At 34.7% G+C, this 27,434-nt stretch overlaps 1 protein-coding gene and 1 long non-coding RNA gene across 2 annotated transcripts in view; one reads left to right on the top strand and one right to left on the bottom strand.

Moving 5' to 3' along the window:
* The window catches only part of LOC149785112 (BLOC-2 complex member HPS3-like), a 126,200-nt gene extending 111,419 nt beyond the window's left edge, over positions 1–14,781 (top strand). The window contains exons 20-23 of the mRNA XM_089978881.1: positions 162–386; positions 6,094–6,306; positions 7,271–7,373; positions 12,209–14,781. Coding sequence (XP_089835007.1) covers positions 162–386; positions 6,094–6,306; positions 7,271–7,373; positions 12,209–12,402 — 735 coding nt within the window. The 3' untranslated portion in view covers positions 12,403–14,781. The remainder of the gene's footprint in view (positions 1–161; positions 387–6,093; positions 6,307–7,270; positions 7,374–12,208) is intronic.
* On the bottom strand, positions 228–26,139 carry LOC149785111 (uncharacterized). Its single transcript, XR_016425364.1, has 3 exons — positions 26,035–26,139; positions 17,644–17,710; positions 228–356 (listed from the first exon to the last, which is right to left on the bottom strand). It is a non-coding gene; the product is annotated as an uncharacterized LOC149785111 (long non-coding RNA).
* Positions 26,140–27,434: the final 1,295 nt, after the last annotated feature.

Below are 27,434 nucleotides of genomic sequence, written 5' to 3'. Positions count from 1 at the left end.
ACTTAACAAATTTAGAGTGGCTTCATGAAACAGTTCAAAGAATGCATATGTCCACAACAATTGTTCTACTGTCACAAAAATGCTTTAATTATTAAAAATGATCTGTTTTATTGTGCTTAGAGTCTTAATGGCAGTAACAGTTAATAATTCTTTCTCATCAGCCAAGTGGTAATGGTCACTTTGGACGTCGCCCAGGATGGCTGGACTTTTTGCCCCCATTTAGTGGTCCAGAATCCATTAGTCAGCCGTGTCATTTTGTGTTGATTCCAAGTGGTAGTAGGCGCCCTGGGATCCAAACCAAACAACTTCAGGTCTTGGAGTGTCAGCGGTCTCCACACAATCTCTGTCCATGTATCCTATGTAACGAAGATCTGTTAAAACTACAGGTACAGATGATTGTAAAAAAGGGAGAAAGTAATGTATAATCACAATACATTTCATTCAAATTTCATACAAAATTAGTCAGTTCTGTCTGGTGTTTGAAATATGTAATCATGTGCCTTGATCTTTTTTTTTAAAGTGGCAGACATCATTATTTCAAGAAAAGTGTCTGATAATTATCACAACACCAAATAGTTTTAACTTTAGGCTTTTTTCCATACAGTTTGTTTGGAACTGAGCAAAAGGTTCTTCTCCAGTGTTGCATCTAATCTTTAACCTTTCACTTGCCATGTTATTATTGTAACCGGATGATGTTGGGTTTGGACTGGATTAAGCAAAGACACTGAATGCAATTTCATGAATGAGATATTTATTGGTCTGGCTATCTGTATAATTTAGAATAAATTCTGAAACAAGCCAATATATAAAACAATTCTAGCACACGAAACAGATAGCACAAAAGAGTAACATTTTATATTTCACACACCACTACAACTGAAGATTGCTCCAATAAAGTGGACAGCTTCCTGACAAAACTCATTGTATTGTGATTATGCAATGATAATTTTGAGCTGTATGTACTCTGGTTGTTGTCAGATCTATGACCAGATGACATGAGGTAATTGGGTGTCTGCCAGTGAACTGAGCCCATTATTTTTAAATAACCACAGCTGAAAATAAACCACCCTCAGGAAATGCTGAATACATTTTCATTCATATATAATGCATAAATATTTTACTACACACAAGTCCATGACAAAATATTTCCAAAACATACTCAGCAGAATTTGTCAGTAAGTATTCTATCTTAAATGGCTTTCAGTTTTGTATAGTTATACAAATGATGCCTGTCCACCATAAAATATGATAACCATTACTAAAAATAGAACAAACATTTGTACAACTTTATTTTTACAAAGCTGATGAAAAGAAGTTGACCAACTCTGACAGAAAGCATCCAGGCATATGGCTTTCAGTGTCTGACATAAAGCATCCAGGCATAGGGCCTTTCAGTATTTGACATAAAGCATCCAGGCATAGGGCCTTTCATTGTTTGACATAAGGCATCCAGACAAAGGGCCTTTCGGTATCTGACATAAAGCATCCAGGCATAGGGTCTTTCAGTATCTGACATAAAGCATCTAGGCATAGGGCCTTTCATTATCTGACATAAAGCATCCAGGCATAGGGCCTTTCAGTATTTGATATAAAGCATCCAAGCATAGGGCCTTTCAGTGTTTGACATAAGGCATCCAGACAAAGGGCCTTTCGGTATCTGACATAAAGCATCCAGGCATAGGGCCTTTCAGTATCTGACATAAAGCATCCAGACAAAGGTCCTTTCATTATCTGACATAAAGTATCAAGGCATAGGGCCTTTCAGTGTTTGACATAAAGCATCCAGGCATAGGGCCTTTCAGTGTTTGACATAAAGTATCTAGGCATAGGGCCTTTCAGTGTCTGACATTCAGTATTTGACATAGATCATCAAGGCATGGGGCCTTTCAGTATTTGACATAAAGCATCAAGGCATAGGGCCTTTCAGTATATTACAAATTATGTTTGATGTGCCATTAAATGTGCATGAAGATATAAAAACTAAAGAAACTGTGAAACAGTTTTTATCACATATGCAAATCAGGAAGAAATATCAACAGAATGCTTCCTTCTGATCCCAATTTTGCTCTAAAACAATCTCTTGGGCATTATGTTGTGTTTAGGTCAGTTCTCAGGTACTGTGGTGGGCATTTGTGCTTAGTGAACACATTTCTTCTTCAGATACATTGCCCATTATTCATATATTAGGAAAACATCCACAACCTTGTAAATCCAGCCATCCCAAGCAAACAATTCAACATTACCTTGTTTAATCCAGCCCTCCCAAGCAAAGAATAACACACTACCTTGTACTTCCATCCCTCTCAACAAACAATCACAACTACCTAGTAGCTAATACAGTCCTCCCAATCAAACAATCATCACTACCTTGTGAATTCAGCCATCCCAAGCATACAGCCACATTAATCACATTTTTTGACTTGCTTTAGCAGAAAAGGTGCTGAAACATTATGTGCCCTTTGAGACAAAAGTAAAGCAAGTGTGGTGTGTCCCATTGGAGATTGGCCAAATCCTGTCATTTGTCAGTTACCAGCTCTCTCCTATCCAGTCTGCACACTGTCATAAGAAATCTCGCAAATACCTTCTGTTGTCTACCTTTCATAAGTTTGAGCAATCTTGACTTTTCTCAACAGAGGATAATACAGTCTGTCTATTTTATGATACAAATAGCTAACCAATGCATTCCAAGTAAATGATCATTTATTCAAAGTAACACTTTACTGTTTTGCATGTGTATGCTATTATTTTATTCTTGTAATTATAAGTCACAGTAGGTAGGATTAGAATTCAAGAAATCAGCTGGCTGGTGATAACCTGCATTGCTTTTATGGCGAGTCAGTCAGACCATAACTGTAAAATCGACATTCAGTAGATGGAAGACTGATTAGTGACTGTTTGTGTAAGAGCTGCCCTCTACCACAGAGAATCAGGAAACTGTTAGCCTCAGTAACAAACTTCCTAATGTCAGAGTCACTTGAGGCTGAGAAGTTCACTGATCTATAAAAGCCCCAGCATTTTTTGACACCTCAGGACCACGCACAGTTGCAGCAACAACATCATTCTCTTTGCATCCACTCCACTTTGGTCATGCCTGCACTGAACAGATTACCTGGCCAATACTGACAAAGTATGGTGGACCAAATAGAAGATCCATCACCAGAAAGACACCCTAGCTTTGGCTATGGTAAAGTATCACTCAGGAGGCCTTGGACAAGACATATGCTGGCTTTGAACATCTTGCATGCCATGGTTTATGCTGGGCTCAAATTTTTTAACAAATTGACATCTTGCTCCCTCCAGAATATGAAAAAGTTATGGAAGAATAGGGAGGAGTGAGTATTGGGTAGTTAAAATATAAAATTTTATTACAGTCATTTAAAATATCCACTTCACAAATTAGTCAGATAATATAAAACAAAATAAATACTCAAGAAACTGAAAAGATTGGCATTTTCTTATTTTAATCCATAAAAAAATGTTCTGTTACTTTGTTAATGAAAAAGACAGTAGCCTCAAAAACATGTTATTATCAAAAGCACCCATGCGAATTTTCAACACTAAGGCTAAGCCATCAGTAGAGATGCTACAGGCCTTGGTATGTCAAAGACATCTTCTGTACACAGGAACCAGACACCTTTCCTCAATATGTAACATTTTCTTTGGAACAATGTAGTTGTTGAGTCCATTCTTGATCTGGATTCACTGGCTGTATTTTAGCAAGCTCAGCAGAGCTTAGATCCAACCATTGAAACCTCTTCTTACAGACATACCTGGCATATGACTTGTGCATTCATTGGGGAACCTCTGTACTTACTTTCCAAATCCATGGCTACTTTTGTTAACTTCCAGCTCATTCCATGTCTGCACTACTTGCAGATCACCACAAGACATCCCTCACATCTTCAACATTTTCTTCAGAACTCCTTTTACATGGCCACGTAGAGGAAAGGCTGCTACGGATGCAGCAAAACTTGCACATGTCCACCAATCTACAGACCAACCATCATTTCCTAAGAAGGCCCAAACAAGTGGAAAGGACCCTCTAAAGCATACCCAACAGGGATTCCATCCGCTGAATCTTTTCCGTTAATAATGACCATTTTCCATAGCAAATAAGACATGAGGAGAGAAGGACCTACTTTGCTTAGATTCTCTTCATGACAGCCTCCTTTGCACAGGAAATGATGCCATGCTCATGTCAACATTAGTTGATATCTGGGTTGGGGGGAAACTTGTGCATTTTACCATGGAATGGGAGAAGCTGTGATTTGTGAGTTTGGGTCTTAGAAATTTTCTAATCACATTCCATGACCCTCCTCCACTTTCAAGGGTTTTCATTACTAAGATACATGCAGGCACCCTTACAAAAGTGATTTTCTGGATAAAAATACTTTTCTTATAAAAGGACAGTGATTGTTTACAACAAACTCACCCAGATATTGATCCTCAGTGCTGTTCAGGATACTTATTTTATGGTTAGTCTGGACCTCAAAGATATGTATGTTAATATTCCTATTTACAGGTCATATTGGACATTCTTCAGGTTTGTTCCAGGGACACCATCACAGCATCTTCCTGTTCAGGACTGTCCCTTTTAGTCAGGGTCCCTGGGCATTCACAAAAATGATTACTAGAATTGTGTAACACTTCAGAACCATCTCCGTGTCTTGCTTTACGTCATATTCCTTATCAACATTTACAAAATCTTATCTTATTCCATCCCAGCATTTCACTCATCTGGACGTGGAGTTCAAAACCTCTCTGAACTGAGTTTTCCTCCCTCAAGAATTTTCCATCAAACGTTTTTCAGTAGTGTCTTTCATCCAACTGAAGAGTTAAATTTCATTCTGGCAATGTTTTTGTCTCACCAGTCATCACAATTCAGCAGTGATATTTTCATTTTGTTCTGCTTTTTCTTGAGGCTCCTACCAATGATCCTTCTTTACCAGTGGCAGTCAAGGCTTTCCCTACTAGACCAGGTGATCAAAATTGTGGATTACATAATGTCCCATCTTAGCAAACAAAATCACCACTCCTAGCTTACAGTGGTCACTTTGGATCAGATCTACTGCCGCCAATCCCGATTTGCATGGATCCCAGCATGACTGGTTGGGGTGCCAATCTGTGGCCCTTCCTTAAAGAAATGAATGTGGTTTGGTATCTTTAGAAGCTCTCAATGCAGATCAGCCTGAATGAAAACTATATTGAATGCTGAGTAGGAGCATATTTTGATTTGTTATGCCATCATTTATCTCCAAAAGGCAAAGTGAACCAAGTCATCAATCTCTGCTTTCATGTTTCACAAGTGGCATCATCATCAGTGACTGACTACCTTCCAAGTCACTCAGCAGTTATGTGTACTTATGCAGGTTATTCTACTTCCTCTGGATTTGTGAGAGTTGAAATGTTTTTGTTAAGACTGCATCCCACTGATCTGTGCTTGGCATAGCCTCTATCTCACACTAGCATCTGAACTGAATCAAATAAATTAGGAACTAAATCAGGACCAAGTCTTATCTATTAGGATGTAAGTCCCTTCACCTATTACCTATTCACAGAATGTAATATGATCAGGTAATGTATTTGAAGAAGAAATCATGTTTCTGTGACAATACTTACCTAATCATAATATGGTCATTCCCTCCCAAGACCTCTCTGCAGTTAATCCCTGGAAGAGAGTACACTTCCTTGGTCTCTGATCGAAACTTTACCTGAATTGTTTTGACATTATTGCAGTTTTCAAATTATTTTCAGGCTTATGAAATGGATTGTTTTCTCTTTGTTTCTTATCAAATGGATTGTTTTCTCTTTGTTGCTTATCAAATGGATTGTTTTCTCTTTGTTCCTAGCTACAGGGACATGATTCAGATTATTATCTTTATTTTTTGTGGGGGGACCTCATGCTGCTGTAATATCTGGCAATCTCACGTAGCACTGCATAATACCAAGTCTTGGATGTTAATTTGACAAATAGACTGTCATGTTCATTGTTGAACTACAACATGTGTATGGCTACAATCAGGCTTTGCATATTATTCAATACATTTTATAAATTTCATATTTAATGAATTTTTATGTAACATTTTTTAACAGTCTTTGCTGAGCTCAAGCTTCACCAGTCATGAATCAGTAAAAATGGTCCTCAGCCTGATAGGTCAGTATGAAACAATTGTAGGTTGTGATTCAGTCCAGTTACTGTGTTTGGTCCACACCGATGTCCAGCAGGCTACGCAAATTGTCATCAACAAATACCCAGCTGTATCAGCCATGTTTGGGTTGGCATCTCTTGGAAACAGTTTTGACAAGGTAAATACAATGTTTTTTCTGTACCAGTGTCAAATACATATATACTGTGCAGCTCAAATTTTACATGATTATCAGTGACAGTATTGTGTCAGTTTCACATATTGGTTCCTGTTGTCTTAACTCTCTGAATTCTGATTAAGATTAGACGTTTGAGGATATGATTGCGACTTCAGTTTCTATCATGATAAATATCAATATAGTTTTAGCCAGGGATAACAGTACAGTAAAGATGAACATTAAAATCAGCAAAATGTATTAGATCCCCAGGAAATTATTTGAGATATAATTTGACCTTGGAGACTTGATATTCAGAAAGAGAACAAATTTACTCAGTAATGTACATTTATTCTTTGAACACATTTCCTGATTACATTAAGAAAGAAGCTCAACTACCTCTTGAATCTGACAATCACTTAAAGGTTCAAATTGTTGTCTTTCCCATCTAATTAATGTAAATAAATGAAAAAACTTGTACCCATTACTTCCCCTGACCACCACTAGGTGGCACTGGTTGTTTACTCCATTTTAGTTTTCACTGGATACAATCCAAGAAATATCATTTTTCAATCATCCATCAACTGTTTGGTAAATGTATTTACTAAATGTAAATCCTTGTTTTCTGAAACTGTTGATAATTATGTAAAATTGTCATAGTTGTGGACTTCATTTCTCTTATGACCTTTGCCCATTATTGGTTGTTTTCATGGACACTACCCATTTTTTCTTGCTTATTTAAGTAATAAGTGTTGGTCATTTGCAAACAGGAACACTTTTAGGTTATTTTCCTTTTCACCATGGTTATATGAAGGGAAAACTTGGCTGAATGGATCCAGGAATATAGATGACGAGATAACAGAAATGGAATTAAGGAGAAGAAAAAAAATATTCAGAAGTTTTGATAGTGAATGTTATTTGTGTCTCAGTGCTTTGTTAAATTTTTATTTTATCTGCTTTATCGTTACAGTGGAAGTTTTTGTTGACCTGTTTACTAGACAAGGTGAAAACAATACAGACTACTCAAGGTGTGAGTACGGAGGAAGAGAACATCTTCATAAAGGTTCTCAAAGGTAAAATGCATCCAAGTTTGAATTTAATGTACCTCTCTAACAGAATTGGGTGGATGGAAAGGATCCATTTCATGCATCTGTCCATCCATATATCTCTCTCTCTGTTCATACATCTCTCTCTCTGTCCATCCATATATCTCTCTGTTCATACATAAATGTGTATCCATCTTTCTTGGTCCTGGCCATAAGATTGTAGCTTTACTTCAGTACACCTATTTAGAGTCATCAAGGGATGAAGGTGTATTACAGTTCGAAACTGAGAGATTGCTACTTAGTTTCCTTTTTTCAATGACCAATGGCTTCTGCTTCAGTACCTTTTGCCACCACATTTGTTGATGTCTGTTGAGATACACCAAAATATGTCCCTTGAAACTACTTTTCAGGATTGTTTTAATAATGCATACAAAGGGGGAAATTACTATTTTCTTGTGACTGACATTTTCTTGTGAGATCCAGAAACTGCAGTAACTAAGTGATTTTTGTTAGGGGAATTGAGGCCTGAAGGATACAGGTTTGAACCCTGCCAAGACCATACTGGTTAGGCTGCTGTGTTTGTCTCTTTGCAAATGCAGTGTACTATAGTTTTCTTTGCATTACATAACCTTTGGTTTATTGATGTGCCAATACCTAACCTTTCTTGTGAGATTCTGCTTTCTGTCATTATAGAAACCTGCAGTCTATGCCTTTTTCTTAAGATTTATTATCCCTCAACCCAAACCACATATTCTGCCGAACAGGAGATGACTTGAAATTGTTATGGCAGTTGCTCAGACCTTTATATGACCAACAACCACACCTCAAGGTTTTATATCTTTATACAACCAACAACCACCTAAAGGTTTAAAATCATTTTATGACCAACAACCACACCTAAAGGTTTAAGATTTTGATATGACCTTCAACCACACCTAAAGGTTTAAGATCATGATATGACCAACAACCACACCTAAAGGTTTAAGATCTTGATATGACCAACAACCACACCTAAAGGTTTAAGATTTTGATATGACCAAAACCACACCGAAAGGTTTAAGATCTTGATATGACCAATAACCATACCTCAGAGTTTAAGATCTTTAAATGACAAACAACCACACCTAAAGGTTTAAGATCTTGATATGACCAACAACCACACCTAAAGGTTTAAGATCTTGATATGACCAACAACCACACCAAAAGGTTTAAGATCTTGATATGACCAATAACCATACCTCAGAGTTTAAGATCTTTAAATGACAAACAACCACACCTAAAGGTTTAAGATTTTGATATGACCTTCAACCACACCTAAAGGTTTAAGATCTTGATATGACCAACAACCACACCTAAAGGTTTAAGATCTTGATATGACCAACAACCACACCTAAAGGTTTAAGATCTTGATATGACCAACAACCATACCTCAGAGTTTAAGATCTTTAAATGACCAACAACCACACCTCAAGGTTTTATATCTTTATACAACCAACAACCTCCTAAAGGTTTAAGATCTTGATATGACCAACAACCAAACCTAAAGGTTTAAGATCGTTATATGACCAACAAGCATACTGAAAGGTTTAAGATTTTGATATGACCTTAAACCACACCTAAAGGTTTAAGATCTTTAAATGACCAACAACCACACTTAAAGGTTTATGATCTTGATATGACCAACAACCACACCTAAAGGTTTAAGATTTTGATATGACCTTAAACCACACCTAAAGGTTTAAGATCTTTAAATGACCAACAACCACACTTAAAGGTTTATGATCTTGATATGACCAACAACCACACCTCAAAGTTTAAGATCTTGATATGACCAACAACCACACCTAAAGGTTTAAGATTTTGATATGACCTTCACCCACACCTAAAGGTTTAAGATCTTGATATGACCAACAACCACACCTAAAGGTTTAAGATCTTGATATGACCAACAACCATACCGAAAGGTTTAAGATTTTGATATGACCAACAACCACACCTCAAGGTGTAAGATCTTGATATGACCAACAACCATACCTCAAGGTTTAAGATCTTGATATGACCAAAACCACACTGAAAGGTTTAAGATCTTGATATGACCAATAACCATACCTCAGAGTTTAAGATCTTTAAATGACAAACAACCACACCTAAAGGTTTAAGATCTTGATATGACCAACAACCACACCTAAAGGTTTAAGATCTTGATATGACCAACAACCACACCAAAAGGTTTAAGATCTTGATATGACCAATAACCATACCTCAGAATTTAAGATCTTTAAATGACAAACAACCACACCTAAAGGTTTAAGATTTTGATATGACCTTCAACCACACCTAAAGGTTTAAGATCTTGATATGACCAACAACCACACCTAAAGGTTTAAGATCTTGATATGACCAACAACCACACCTAAAGGTTTAAGATCTTGATATGACCAACAACCATACCTCAAGGTTTTATATCTTTATACAACCAACAACCACCTAAAGGTTTAAGATCTTGATATGACCAACAACCAAACCTAAAGGTTTAAGATCCTGATATGACCAATAACCACACCTCAGAGTTTAAGATCTTTAAATGACCAACAACCACACCCCAAGGTTTTATATCTTTATAAAACCAACAACCACCTTAAGGTTTTAAGATCTTGATATGACCAACAAGCATACTGAAAGGTTTAAGATTTTTATGTGACCTTAAACCACACCTAAAGGTTTAAGATCTTTTTATGACCAACAACCATACCTAAAGATTTAACATCTTGATATGACCAACAACCATAACTCAGAGTTTAAGATCTTTAAATGACAAACAACCACACCTCAAGGTTTTATATCTTTATACAACCAACAACCACCTAAAGGTTTAAAATCATTTTATGACCAACAACCACACCTAAAGGTTTAAGATTTTGATATGACCTTCAACCACACCTAAAGGTTTAAGATCATGATATGACCAACAACCACACCTAAAGGTTTAAGATCTTGATATGACCAACAACCACACCTAAAGGTGTAAGATCTTGATATGACCAACAACCACACCTAAAGGTTTAAGATTTTGATATGACCAAAACCACACCTAAAGGTTTAAGATCTTGATATGACCAACAACCACACCTAAAGGTTTAAGATCTTGATATGACCAACAACCATACCGAAAGGTTTAAGATCTTGATATGACCAAAACCACACCGAAAGGTTTAAGATCTTGATATGACCAATAACCATACCTCAGAGTTTAAGATCTTTAAATGACAAACAACCACACCTAAAGGTTTAAGATCTTGACATGACCAACAACCACACCTAAAGGTTTAAGATCTTGATATGACCAACAACCACACCAAAAGGTTTAAGATCTTGATATGACCAATAACCATACCTCAGAGTTTAAGATCTTTAAATGACAAACAACCACACCTAAAGGTTTAAGATTTTGATATGACCTTCAACCACACCTAAAGGTTTAAGATCTTGATATGACCAACAACCACACCTAAAGGTTTAAGATTTTGATATGACCAACAACCACACCTAAAGGTTTAAGATCTTGATATGACCAACAACCATACCTCAGAGTTTAAGATCTTTAAATGACCAACAACCACACCTCAAGGTTTTATATCTTTATACAACCAACAACCTCCTAAAGGTTTAAGATCTTGATATGACCAACAACCAAACCTAAAGGTTTAAGATCGTTATATGACCAACAAGCATACTGAAAGGTTTAAGATTTTGATATGACCTTAAACCACACCTAAAGGTTTAAGATCTTTAAATGACCAACAACCACACTTAAAGGTTTATGATCTTGATATGACCAACAACCACACCTAAAGGTTTAAGATTTTGATATGACCTTAAACCACACCTAAAGGTTTAAGATCTTTAAATGACCAACAACCACACTTAAAGGTTTATGATCTTGATATGACCAACAACCACACCTCAAAGTTTAAGATCTTGATATGACCAACAACCACACCTAAAGGTTTAAGATCTTGATATGACCAACAACCATACCTAAAGGTTTAAGATCTTGATATGACCAACAACCATATCTAAAGGTTTAAGATTTTGATATGACCAACAACCACACCTCAAGGTTTAAGATCTTGATATGACCAACAATCATACTTCAAGGTTTAAGATCTTGATATGACCAACAACCATACCTAAAGGTTTAAGATCTTGATATGACCAACAACCACACCTAAAGGTTTAAGATTTTAACCTTAAGTAGTCCTGGTAGAGTGGTTTTATTACATTATGCACACACAACAAGCATGCATTGACTTAGAGGAGGATCAAATAGGTTTTTTTTGTAGATTTAACATCACATGGTCTTTATAATGTCTCGTAAATATTGTACACAGTTCATAATTAACAGAATTCTCTTTCTTTTCTCAGGAATGATATTTAAAGCTCTTCTGATATTGTTTTTCAGGATAATTACACAGGTTTTTTTTATTTTTATTTTTTTATTTTGGAATTTTTGTTTATGAATCCATGTTAAAATAAACAAGTTATTATATTAAACAGGGACATCTATTTTGGGTACATCCTAGTTTCAACAGGACTTATTATTATAGGTTGTCTTACACAGCTTCATATGAAAGTTATAGTTGTTATGATATGTATAAAAAAATATAACTGATATTTAACATACATAATTAAAAAATTGCATGATTCTTGACTCAAGTATCCTAATATTTCTGAATCTGAGCTACCACACTGATCATTAATATCTTCAAATTTCATTGTTTCAAGGTGAAATTATATATAAAGTTGTTGTGAGTTGTCTTAACGTATTAAAGGATTACATGGGTCTTGTATTTTATCTTCAGATGTTCTGAGTGAGTTTGCTGGATTATTTCCCCCAGTTGATTTCCTCAATTGTTTGCCACCAGATGGCAGTTTTCCATTCTTCATGCCCTACATCCAGGTGTGTGTGGATAAGCAGAAAATGGCTGCCTTACGACAGCACATCATCAGCACAGGACAGCAGTGCATCATCAGCACAGGACAGCAGAAAACATGACATTACTTGTATCATGAAACTTGATAAGAAGTTTTATTTCTACTAGGCTGAAAGAATTAATACTGTAATAATTTTTCCAGCCATGTGTTTGATGTTCATTCATTACCACTGATTTGTTTTAAAAATTTCTAAGAATCTTTGGAAAACATACAAGGGGATGTTCTTCTGCCAGACTTCCCATTTGTTACTTGACTCATAATTGAAATGGACAAGGAAGTTCCAGATGTCAGATCATAGTAATGCCAGCAAGCATCACAGTGACCCAGAGCATTGATCTAAGATTGATGCCAGCAAGCATCACAATGACCCAGAGCATTGATTTGGGAGTACATTCCCATGACATTAGTACTTGTTATGTTTCAGACAGTTGCAGATATATCATTGTGATTGGTCACATGTGTCTGTCCATTCTTCAGTCCCACCATGTGTGTGTTCATCCATCTGACCAAATGTATCTTGGTTAACCTCATAATATAAACTACATGTGAGGAAGGGTGATTGTATTTAATGTGTTGTTTCTGGAGGTTAATGTTGTAGGGTCAAAGGTCATATATTTGGGATAGTATTGACTCTTCATTGGTACATGAACTCCATCCACACCAGTTGAGGGTAAATTTTGTATGTTTCATGAGAATGAGCAGATGACTCTAAAGGTGTTGATTTCTAGATGAAGTTTCTCTGTGTGTGTGTGTGTGTGTGTGTGTGTGTGTGTGTGTGTGTTGAAAGTTAAATATTTAATATTAGTCAAATATGGAAAGCTATTTATTTAAACTGTAAATATTTTGTTTCAAACTTATTGATATCATTTAATATACCTTTGTTCACACAATAAATGTCCATTTAACCTAGTTGACACTTAAGGCTATAGACATTTGTTTATTGGTTACTATCAGTGACAGCTGACCATTGGCCAGTCAATTATTAGTGGTCAGCTGATTGCATTTGGAGATAACCAGTTTGGCTCTCAATGAAATTTGTCTACCATTTTCTGAAAACTGTCACATAATGTTTTGGCAGATCTGTGTCTGTTCATTTTATCAGGAGTAATTGGTGGAACAAACAACATAGACATGAATCTGTCAGAGCATTATGCTACAGCATATCAGGATCTTTGTTGTTTTCGGTTTGTCTTGACTTATAAGTGAGTATGGATGACACATATACAGACAATGGTCATTAGAGCTCAGACTCTGAGACTATATTGCTGCCATAAGGCTGTTTTGTCCCAGGATCATCTAAAGCTTAGCCTATAATTGTTGTATATTAACACACATGCATGTGGAGTGGATCCTAATATCTTACATCTCTTATTAAAGATTAAAATCCAAACTAAAGCAATGGTAAGAGAACCAAGCCACATATGGCAGCTAAGATGCACTTCATTATAATGTCACTGGTATATTGTAACATCTGCCACATGCTGCCTTGTAACATCATCAGTCCAGTGCTCCATCACTGCAAGTAAAGAATTCCAGACTTTTTTCTCTCTCTTATTCAGCTATTGAAGAGAAAATATTATAGCAAATACAGCATAAATTGAATCAAAGCCTTGTTTTCTCTAAGTGGCTTTTTATGACCAAACTTACTTCATTCCGGAGGTGATATTTTACCCTAGGGATGTAACCCTGTGTGAGGTGTGTAGACATGAAAGTCAACAATGTTTTTCATTTTCATTTTATATCACAATTATGTTGAAAATTTATCACAAAAACTGATTTTTGCAATTATTTTTATAAAAACACTAATATTTATCAAGGGAGTTTTGAATTTTTGTACCAATGGATAGATGTTAGTAGGGATTATTTTGTAAGCACCATGCTATACACATCATTTTTGCCAGTAGTTAAGCAGAGTGAATTGTGGACATTACTGTTAAAGTAATGCCTTATTCATGTTTTGGTGATACTTATTTTTTACATCCCACATTTTGGTAGCAGTTTATATTATATTCCATTGGATAAAATCTGATAATGGAATAAAATAACCTCATTTAATTGCATTGATGTAGCACTGAATATAGCACAAATATTTTTTCATTTAGCTGGAGTACAACTACAAACAAATTTCATCTTTGCAGATCAAAAGTTGAATAAATTTATTGCTATAAGGTAAATTTGAAACTTAATTATGCTAAAATATTGTGATTTAAAGTGTATACATGTTTGTATTTGATTTTCCACCCAAAATTTGTACATTGACTTGCATCCATGTTGACCATACAGTTTCATTAATTCCTCATTGGATAGCTTGTTGATTTCAAATACTGGTAGATGCAAAGTAAGAAATAATGCTTTTCCTGTTGTTATGTTACAAATGTTTTAAAATACAAATCCCAACATTTTGTCCTATTGTTTTGATACAATAAAACTTTGTCTATGATATTTTGTTTTGTTCTTGTATAATTTTCTGAGGTAACACTCAAATTAAATTAAAACATACATGACTTTGAATATCAATGGGCACAAACACACAGAGCATGACTTCACTGTAACAATAAATAAGATATCAATTTGAATATAAGAATAAGAGCTATAATGTGGAATATATATATATATTTGTCCACCATTTTCTGAATATATATACAATCAGTTACAAGCATAAATTCTAAATAGTGAAAGTTCAAATCACGCCTTGGATTTCATGCTTGGAACTTTTTAGCTCGCCTGTCCTGTATGGCCATATGAGATTATGGTATGGCCCTTTGTCCATCATGTGTTGTCCAGCATCTGGTCAATGTCTATCAACAATTGGTATATTCAACTTCTTAAAAAAAAAAAAGCAAGACTGATTTCAACCAAACATGGCATCAATTGTCCTGACATTATGGTCTTTCATGTTTATAGAAGTGATGCAAATCCACCATGAAATATGGCCACATTACTAAGAATAGAAATGCCTTTAAACAACAACTTCTTCGAAACTGCTTAACTAATTTTGATCAAACTTGACAGAAACCTGTCAAGTCTTTATCAGTGATTCCAATCCAACATCAAATGTAGCCACTGTTGTATTAAAATCTAAAATCCTTTAAATGACTTCTCCAAAACCAATGAAAAGAATTTTACAGTCATCCTGGTGTGAAAACCTTTTATGCTTATATAAATAATGCCAGTATGCCATTGAATATGGGTATTGTTACTAGAAATAATAAAACTATCAGTAACAGCCTAAATACATGTAACAGGATTTTACCAAATAAAACAAAATATATCCTAACCTTTAATGTCTTTAAGATTTATACAAAAGCTGCTATTCAAGGATCAAATATGGCTATCATTATTAAATGGAAACAAACAACTTTAATTTTAAAGAATCGTGAAGACAGTTTGACCAACTTTGACACAAAGCATCCAGGCATACTGACTTTTTAATATTGGACACAAAACATCCAGGCATATTGAACTTTTAATACAGGACACAAAGCATCCAGGTAAAGTGATCATTTCATATTAGACACAAAGGATCCAGGCATCTTGACCTTATATTGGACACAAAACATTCAGGCATATTGACCTTTTGCTACTGGACACAAAGCATTCAGGCATCTTGACCTTATATTGGACACAAAACATTCATGCATATTCACCTTATAATACTGGACACAAAGCATCCAGGCATATTGATCTTTAATATTGGACACAAAGCATCCAGGCATATTGACCTTTCAATACTGGACACAAAGCATCCAGGCATATTGACCTTTTGCTACTGGACACAAAGCATCCAGGCATATTGACCTTTTGCTACTGGACACAAAACATTCTGGTATATTGATCTTTAATATTGGACACAAAGCATCCAGGCATATTGAGCTTCTAATACTGGACACAAAGCATCCAGGCATATTGACCTTTTGCTACTGGACACAAAACATTCTGGTATATTGATCTTTAATATTGGACACAAAGCATCCAGGCATATTGAGCTTTCAATACTGGACAAAAAGTATCCAGGCATATTGAATTTTTAATACTGGACACAAAGCATCCAGGCATTATGACATTTTAATATTGAACACCAAGCATCCAGGCATATTGACCTAATACTGGACACAACATCCAGGCATATTGACCTTTTAATATTGGACACAAAGCATCCAGGCATATTGACCTTCTAATACTGGACACAACATCCAGGCATATTGACCTCTTAATATTGGACACAAAGCATCCAGGTATAATGACATTTTAATACTGGACACAAAGCATCCAGGCATATTGACCTTTTAATATTGGACACAAAGCATTCAGGCATATTAACCTTAAAGTTTTGGACACATAGCATCCAGGTATATTGACCTTCTAATACTGGACACAAAGCATATAGGCATAATGACATTTTAATACTGGACACAAAGCGTTCAGGCATATTGACCATAAAGTATTGGACACAAAGCATCCAGGCATATTGACCTTCTAATACTGGACACAAAGCATCCAGACATACTGACCTTTTAATGCTGGACACCAAGCATCCAGGCATATTGACCTCCTAATACTGGACACAAAGCATCCAGGCATATTGACCTTTCAATACTGGACAAAAAGCATCCAGGCATATTGACCTTCTAATACTGGACACAAAGCATCCAGGCATATTGACATTTTAATATTGGACACAAAGCATCCAGGCATATTGACATTTTAATATTGGACACAAAGCATCCAGGCATATTGACATTTTAATATTGGACACAAAACATTCAGGCATATTAACCTTTTAATATTGGACACAAAGCATCCAAGCATATGAACCTTTCCACAATGGACAAATGATACTGATGTGCTATCAGATAAGGATGCAAAGACAAAAACTAGAGGAACTTTGAAACATTTGAGATATTTTATAACGTATGGAAATCAACAGTATTGCAGAAAGCATCCTTCTGACATGGATTTATTGGTAATTAACTGCTCTGGCTACTAAGTGGATGATAGCTGAGCTACTTCATGCCCACTGGTCTTCTTGTTATAAGAGCTGCTTCTCAAGAACAGTTATTACCCATGTCAAAGAAGGCATCCAACTTGGTGTTGGAAAACTATTTTTAAAAATTACCTGTCCTCTTTGGCACATGTAATCAGATATTATTTTCAATTAATTCTTTAAAAAATAATTTTAAAAAGAGGCAGATAGTAAAGTTTTAAAAATATGCACACATATCATATCAGAATACTGTAGTAATATTCATTAATGAACAAATAATATTGCTATAAGGTAAATGTTTGAGAAATTTGCCGGTACCTTCCCATGGCTCTGTGGTTCTTCTTGGGTTCTGCTTCCACCAAATATACTGGCTGCCATGTATAGCCTATCATGTGATAAAAAATGGTGTTAGACCCAAAAGACCAAACCATTATCCTGAAAATTTGATACACACATAGATTATAGATACAGTGTTATAAAGCAGAATGAGGGATATAAGGTAAATGGATGTAACAGATACACAGTCTAATAAACTAACACAATTAGGATTTTATATGATTACAGATATTAGACAAATGGAGTTAACAGATACAGTCTAATAAACTTCCTCTTCTGATTTTACAAAATTACAGAGTCCACCCCAGGTGACTGCCAGAAGAGGGAGAGAGTTGAAATACCAGTAAAAGTTTTCAAACCAAATGAAAACTCACCAAAATAAAAGTTATTTCCAAATTGTTTATGATAGCATTATCTGTTTAAAACTCTGCGTGCAAACATAATATATTTTATTGTGTGTTTACATTTTAAAATTATATGTGGGGGTGCCAAAGAAAGGATTTGCCATGAGTGCCAAACACATTAGGTATACCCCTATATACATGTATATTTATTAATGTGCATGTATGTTTCTTGATGTACATGTATGTTTGTTAGCATCTTTCAAATGTTTTAGGTAAATGCTTCCTTTATTTTAGGGATGGAGAAAGAGATAATTTTTTTCTTGAAATTTCTTGCACATCATATGAAAACCTACAAGTCATTCTGTGCTATATGTACACATAAAGAGTATCCAAACTTTAAAGATTTCTTAGCTGTTTTCTGTTATTTACAATGAACTGTTAATAGCCTGTAATTATTTTAAAAGATGATGCCCCTTTTATGTGATGGCATTATCCATTTGTTAAAGCATTTATTTGTCCAGCCCATAACCTTGCAAGTGTTAGAATGATGTCATAAAACTTCACCCATGAATATATGATGTGCCAAATACCATAGCCATCTCACCTGTCTCGAGGCAAAGGCAAGAGAAAATGTACTTCAGTTACTTATCCAGATGTTACATTTACACCAGACATGGAGTCAATTACAGGTGCTCGATTACAATCATGATTACGTTTACAGGTTGTTTGTCACTGACGATTATGATTATGATTACACTTTATAAGGAAACCATGAAATAATTACAATAATAGGGGAATCATTATGATTACGATTACAAGGGGATCATTATGATTAAGATCACAGGGGATCATTATGATTACGATTACAGGGGGATCATTATGATTAAAATTACAGGGAGATCAGGGGATCATTATGATTATGATTACAGGGGGATCATTATGATTATGATTACAGGGGGATCATTATGATTATGATTACAAGGAGATCATTATGATTATGAACAGGGGGATCAATATGGGTATGATTACAAGGGGATCATTATGATTATGAACAGGGGGATCAATATGGGTATGATTACAGGGGGATCATTATGATTATGATTACAGGGAGATCAATATGCTTATGATTACAGGGGGATCATTATGATTAAGATTACAGGGAGATCATTATGATTAAGATTACAGGGAGATCATTATGATTATGATTACAGGAGATCAATACGAGTATGATTACAGGGGGATCATTATGATTATGATTACAGGGGGATCATTATGATTATGATTACAGGGGGATCAATATGATTATGATTACAGGGGGATCATTATGATTATGATTACAGGGGGATCATTATGATTATGATTACAGGGGGATCAATATGATTATGATTACAGGGGGATCATTATGATTATGATTACAGGGGGATCATTATGATTATGATTACAAGGAGATCATTATGATTATGAACAGGGGGATCATTATGATTATGATTACAGGGGGATCATTATGATTATGAACAGGGGGATCAATATGGGTATGATTACGGGGGATCATTATGATTATGATTACAGGGAGATCAATCTGCATATGATTACAGGGGGATCATTATGATTATGATTACAGGGGGATCATTATGATTATGATTACAGGGGGATCAATATGATTATGATTACAGGGGGATCATTATGATTATGATTACAGGGGATCAATATGAGTATGGTTACAGGGGGATCATTATGATTATGATTACAGGGGGATCATTATGATTATGATTACAAGGAGATCATTATGATTATGAACAGGGAGATCAATATGATTGTGATTACAGGGGGTTCATTATGATTATGATTACAAGGAGATCATTATGATTAAGAACAGGGCGATCAATATGGGTATGATTATAGGGGGATCATTATGATTATGATTACAGGGAGATCATTATGATTATGATTACAGGGGGGATCACTATGATTATGAACAGGGGATCATTATGATTATGATTACAGGGGGATCATTATGATTATGATTACAAGATCATTATGATTATGATTACAGGGGGATCATTATGATTATGATTACAGGGGATCAATATGAGTATGATTACAGGGGGATCATTATGATTATGATTACAGGGAGATCATTATGATTATGATTACAGGGTGATCAATATGATTATGATTACAGGGGGATCATTATGATTATGATTACAGGGGATCATTATGATTATGATTACAGTGGGATCATTATGATTATGATTACAAGGAGATCATTATGATTATGATTACAGGGGGATCATTATGACTATGATTACAAGGAGATCATTATGATTATGATTACAGGGGGATCATTATGAGTATGATTACAGGGGATCAATATGAGTATGATTACAGGGGGATCATTATGATTATGATTACAGGGAGATCATTATGATTATGATTACAGGGTGATCAATATGATTATGATTACAGGGGGATCATTATGATTAAGATTACAGTGGGATCATTATGATTATGATTACAAGGAGATCATTATGATTATGATTACAGGGGGATCATTATGATTATGATTACAGGGGGATCATTATGATTATGATTATAGGGAGATCAATATGCATATGATTACAGGGGGATCATTATGATTATGATTACGGGGGATCATTATGATTATGATTACAGGGGGATCATTATGATTATGATTACAGGTGGATCATTATGATTATGATTACAGGGGGATCAATATGATTATGATTACAGGGGGATCATTATGGTTATGATTACAGTGGGATCATTATGATTATGATTACAAGGAGATCATTATGATTATGATTACAGGGGGATCATTATGATTATGATTACAAGGGGATCATTATGATTATGATTATAGGGAGATCAATATGCATATGATTACAGGGGGATCATTATGATTATGATTACGGGGGATCATTATGATTATGATTACAGGGGGATCATTATGATTATGATTACAGGTGGATCATTATGATTATGATTACAGGGGGATCAATATGATTATGATTACAGGGGGATCATTATGATTATGATTACAGGGGGATCATTATGATTATGATTACAAGGAGATCATTATGATTATGATTACAAGGAGATCATTATGATTATGAACAGGGGATCATTATGATTATGATTACAGGGGGATCATTATGATTATCATTACAGGGTGATCATTATGATTATGATTACAGGGAGATCATTATGATTATGATTACAGGGAGATCATTATGATTACAGGGAGATCAATATGATTATGATTACAGGGGGATCAATATGCGTATGATTACAGGGGGATCAATATGCGTATGATTACGGGGGATCAATATGAGTATGATTACGGGGGATCAATATGAGTATGATTACAGGTGAATCATTATGATTATGATTAGAGGGGGATCATTATGATTATGATTACAGGGGGATCATTATGATTATGATTACAGGGGGTTCATTATGATTATGATTACAGGGAGATCATTATGATTACAGGGAGATCAATATGATTATGATTACAGGGGGATCATTATGATTATGATTACAGGGGGATCATTATGATTATGATTACAGGGGGATCATTATGATTACGATTACAGGGTGATCAATATGATTATGATTTCAGGGGGATCAATATGATTATGAACAAGGGGATCAATATGGGTATGATTACAGGGGGATCATTATGATTACGATTACAGGAGGATCATTATGATTATGATTACATAGGGATCATTATGATTATGATTACAGGAGGATCATTATGATTATGATCACATTGTATTTGCATTTTTTGTTCTGGGCAGATATCATACAATGTATAACATTGTATCAGATATTATACATTGTATAACATTGTATCAGATATCATACATTGTATAGCTGAAAACCAAACAATTTTAACTCTTTGTAAATGCTTAATGACAATTATGTACATACAAATTGACATGGCAATTCAAGTATGCATCTGTCAGATTAAAATCTGTCTGTTGTGAAGATTTTGCTTGCAATAGAGAACAGGTGTTCAGATTGAGTACTTGATGCAGGAATCTATAAGTAGGAGCAAGCAAGCTTTGACAATGTAGGGTTTAAGTCCTGTTGTCCTTTCCAATAGGCCAGTTGGTCAGCATCCTCGAACAGGCATAGAAAAATTAGTTTGTTTAATGGTCACCTAAAATTATCCATTCCATTGTCTTTTGTTTTGTTATGAGTCGATGCTCTTAAAATAAGTAACAGAAAAGATTGAACACAACAAGCTTTGTTAAATTTAACAAATAATTTATTTCCCTAGACTACAAAGTATAAAAATAAGAAAAAAGAACTTACAGTATTGCAAATTAAATCCAAATTGTAATCCCAGAATTAAAACAAGTCCTATCAATGAAACATTCTGAGTGAATCACAGTTAAAATTCCTATGAAAATCCAAGATGGAAGGCAATGACATATGCAATAGTCAGCATTGTATTGATGTCAACAGTCTCTTATTGAATCACATAAAATATTATTCCAGTTTTTGAATTCCATATAAATTCCAGTAAATGTCTTTATCCAAGAATTAATTTACAGCACTTTTGTATTTCTAGGGAAAACAATCACTTGAATTTAATAATTTGATGAAAATAAACATTCAGCCCTAAATTTGTCACAACATAAAACTTGATGTCTCAAGTGTTAAGGCACGATTGATAGAATTCTTATCATAACATCAGTTATAAGACTAACTAAAACGCAAAACAGATTCCTTGATGGGGGTCAAGAGTTCATCCTTCTGGAAAGAATAGAGGACTTTTTGAGAATTAGCATGTGCCTCACATCACATAGCCAGGTATGACCTTGACTCAATTTAATAGTTCTTACTCTGAGAAAAAAATTTTAAAAATTTTAAAAAGTTGTTTATCAAAATTTTCACTGATTTTAAGGTCAGCAACTAGATACAATGTTTCTAATATTAGGTACTGACATCATTGAAATAAAAAAAATCAATCAAGTCAAACAGAACATAACTTAATTCTGAAAACAAATCAAGTCCAGTAAACAATACTACATTACAAAAACATATCATGGAATAAGACAAATTTAAATCTAACAAACTAACAATTAAATTAAATATGCATAACAGTTTATAGAAAATTTTATTATTCTTATAATTATTAAGAATATAATTAGTGATACATGTATTTTGTTGTAATCATCTGTAATCATGATTACTCTGTGTGATTAAACTGCCAATGAAGGATGATTATGATTATAGAGCTTCTGAAATTGATTATGTTTACAGCTCACACTGTAATTAATTACAATTGTAATTGACCCCATGTGTTATTTGTACCACTACAGTTGTTTTAATACATTAGTCAGTCATACAGCATGTATATATAGTGTGCTGCACACCATACCCATAACCTGTCTCAAGATCAAGGTCATGGAAAGGGAAAATGTAATTCTATGATTTTCATCTTTGTTTAGAGTTTAACTTTGTGAAGGCTAAATATATATTTCTGTAGGTAGCATCAGTGTCTGTGTCACCAGCTTATTATGGCTTGCATTAAATTTATTTATTTGCTTATTTTTCCTAAACACTCAATAGATTTTCTTCCTACTTTGGGTAAATCTCTATGATGCTAAGACAATTCATTCTGTAATACGCTTGCTCAGTGCTTTTATTGGCGCTCCTGGCCTTACAGATGGCTTAGGGGTTAAATTGAATTGTGTTGATGAATTGATCAAAGTAAGATCTCAGCTGATTTTATGCAAGAAAACAATCACATCACCAACCCTCCAATTCTCCGAAAGAAAGTGATGAATCGTGTTTCCAAGAATGGTAATGTTAATAAAATCTTCCTGGATGACCACCTCTGTCGATTGACAGACTAGGGAGACAGATAAGATAGGCTCTTGTTAAAATTTGAAATAAAGGTCAAAAGTTAAAATATCAACATTCATAAAATGGCACTGTAAAAATTATCACGTAAACAGTAAAGCATGAAAGAATATTTATTGTGCTGAAAATTATCTTAAGGTGCTAAAAACAAATGAACAAGATAACCTTTCATAACTTAAATTTTAATATTTAAAAGCAGTGTTTTTTTAAACATTTAAGACTGAAGAAATTATTTCATGTTTATACCAAATTTTGCTTTTCTAACAGTGAACCCCAAAACCACATCATAAATACAATTTTCTGAGACTCTAAAACCTAACCTTTCAGTAAATTTCTTTTTTTATCAAATCATTGTAGAGATATTTTTTTTAAAAACTTGCAAGGCCTAAAGTTTATACTACAAAGGCAGCTGAAAAAGATTTTAGATAGTTATTTATGTTTAATGTGAAATTATTACCAGTTTCATATTTTTAGCTGAATAGGTCATAGACTACAGGAGATAATGCAGTTGCCTTTTATCATCTGTCATCCTTCATCCATTAGCACAACTTTGTTATCACTACTTCTGCTAAACTCCTGGGAGGAATGCCATCAAACTTTACAAACGCATACATCCCAGATTCTATTTTGTACTAAATGAAAACATTGCCCCTTGGCTTGAAAGCTATTCTGAAAATGTCAATGCTTCTAAATGGATGGTGATAATGATATTGGAGTTAACTATATGACTTCCTATAACATCTAGTTGGTCCAAGATAAAAATGGTACCAATCAGACATCCAATACAGACACCAAAATTTCCGATAACTTCTCGTGATTTTATGGTCATATCAATGTGGAATTTTCACTAAAACACTAAACGATTTCTTATGTTGAATTGGGTCTAAATGAAAATGGTTCCCACCTGACATCCATTATGTTGACTATGTCAGCCATCTTGAAAATCTTATTATTCCTACTTCTTCTGAAAGAATGATTATATCAACTTTGGATTTTCACCAATATATATATATATATATATATATATATATATATATATATATATATATATATATATATGATCTCTAGTTTGTCCTAAATCAAGCTGGTGCTGATCTGACAGCCTAATATGACAGCCATCTTGAAAGTGTTTTTAATGCTAATTCTCCTGAACAGATTCAAATGACAACATTGGGTTTTCACTTATCTCTGGATAGACCTAAATGAAAATGGTGTCGATTGGATGTTCAGACTCAAGAACCTTGCTTTTATATATTCTTTTCCTGAATAGATGGTCATATTGACATAGAATTTTAACTTAAAAATTTTGTATGATGTCTAGTCGATCAGAAATGAAAACAGTACTGATCTGACAACTAATATGACCACCACTGTGGCCATTTTGAAAATCTTGTTATCACATCTTTCTTCCTGTGTGGATGGTAGTATATACATGGGATCTGATCACTAAAATATCTACTTAGTACTTTTTATGATACCTAGTTGGTCCTAAATAAAAGTAGAGCTGATATAGACTGCAACATGATGGCCAAGCGGACATTATGCTACCGATTTAAAAGACGAAAAGCACAAATGAGGGGGCAAAAAAGATGCATAGAACTTAGTGAGTTGATTTATTGATTTATAATTTCAAACCTGATTATCCACAGGACGGACTCTAACATTGTTATCATCTGTTAACATGTACGCCAGTAATTACCAGTTTCTGGACAAATCCATTTTCAGCGAAGGGGTGTATTCACAACTACACTTGTATGTGTATAGAAGGAAATACTATGTCGTCTGCTTCCGATATTTACAGTGTCGAATCAATCCAAGGGAAAAATGACAATTTCCAATTTTCTTTCATACGCATTTAACAAGCGGTATAATTTCTACGTTCGTGTGTGCAAAAGATATAACTCTAAACTCTCAAAATTATGGTAATTTTACGGAAATATCCGGTAATTGCTAAATAGGATGACTACGTCACTCTGTTATCTGAAAAAGACTCGCCCATACTGTATGCAACATGGCGCCGTGTTATTTCCATTATTGAAATCACAGGTGCTCGACGCGAGCTTGATGTTGAGAAAAAACTTAACAATAATCTGAAGGAGAAAAAAATCATACAGAGTGACAAAAATACCTTAGATTACCCGCATGACCCGTTCTGACATAGGACCCTCGCTATCATACTATATAAGAGAGAAAGTACGTAACTTCCAAATACTTGGATCTACCCATGACCCTCGATTTCCTTCTCTATTTCCGTCTTTAAAGGCACACGACCATACTCTATGACTTGTTTTACCCCCGAGATATTTTTCTATTCATCAAGCCATATTGACTTTTTTCTGCGTTGTACCAGTGAAGTTACGGGCTCAGAAACATGCGAATTTCGTTAATTTGTAATAGGGATCCTAAATGATAAGGAGAGATGAAAAAAAAAATTGTTATCAAACAAAACAAAATACGTCATTTCATTCAAAGTGCAGACAAACGCTCATTTTCTCCATCAAAAAAAACTCGAATCAATTAACATTTCCATCAAAAACAGAACCAATATGTTCCAAAGAGACGTACTCGTTGTGTGAAAGAGAAAAACCGTTATCTTATACCACCCTATTTAAACATTCCTTTCAAAATGGACACCTAATATTTATTTCACGTTTGTCCCCATAGATGTGTAACCCTATTTAAAACAATAATCCACTACGACATTCCATTTAGAGTGCAGGCAAACTCTCATTTCCTGCCAAACATATATAACATACTACGAACATACAGACTCGGTTCTCCAACCTAAATGGAACCAACATATTGTAAACAGGTGGAGTCAGATAAGATTGAGAGTGAATGCTTTTTGTATTGCTTACCGTCAGTCACGTACGTATCAGTTTTTTTTTTAATGATTACATGTAATACAAATCTTCTTTATAACCTGGTATGTCCTTCCTATGTTTAGAAAACATGATAAAAAGATACGAGTGGTTTTGTGAACATTAAGGCTATTTATTTTATTTAGCCCAGACACGTAGTGTGTAGATCGATGGCAAAATGATACTGTCTTGCATCATTGGAAATCTGGTTCGACTTCACAACATTGTCAACCTTTATGTTCACGTTTCATCTTTTGTACATAAAAAAGGAAAGGATAGCCCTAAAACTATGACGTTCTATTCCTTTCTGTAACAAAGCAGTGAAACTCATGTTTCTGAATCACACACAAATTATAAGTCAGTCACGTTATTATACATTTCCGTTCGAGTGCAACCCATCACCGCGTGCTACTTTGTTACAATGTAACTACGAACTAAGATGGCACTTATAATAATTTCCCCTTTTGCTTCAGAATCTTCTGAACCTATTTGATTTGAGTTCCGTTCGTCCCTAAATTGTCATCCTCAACTATTACCCATCCCCGATGAGTGCAAAAATAAACTTGACCGACACTAACATCACCTTCAAATCACGCAGTGAACTATTGAGAGCAGCAAAGACAGTCAGCGCCAGATTAAACCCTTAGGCAGTCGAAATCTTGGGGCT

This window comes from Sinohyriopsis cumingii, chromosome 13 (assembly GCF_028554795.1).
Source record: "Sinohyriopsis cumingii isolate HCF-2022 chromosome 13, ASM2855479v2, whole genome shotgun sequence".
In the NCBI taxonomy this organism is placed as follows: domain Eukaryota; kingdom Metazoa; phylum Mollusca; class Bivalvia; order Unionida; family Unionidae; genus Sinohyriopsis; species Sinohyriopsis cumingii.
Note: the sequence above shows the minus strand (reverse complement) of the source record. Positions and strands in the feature narration are given on the sequence as shown.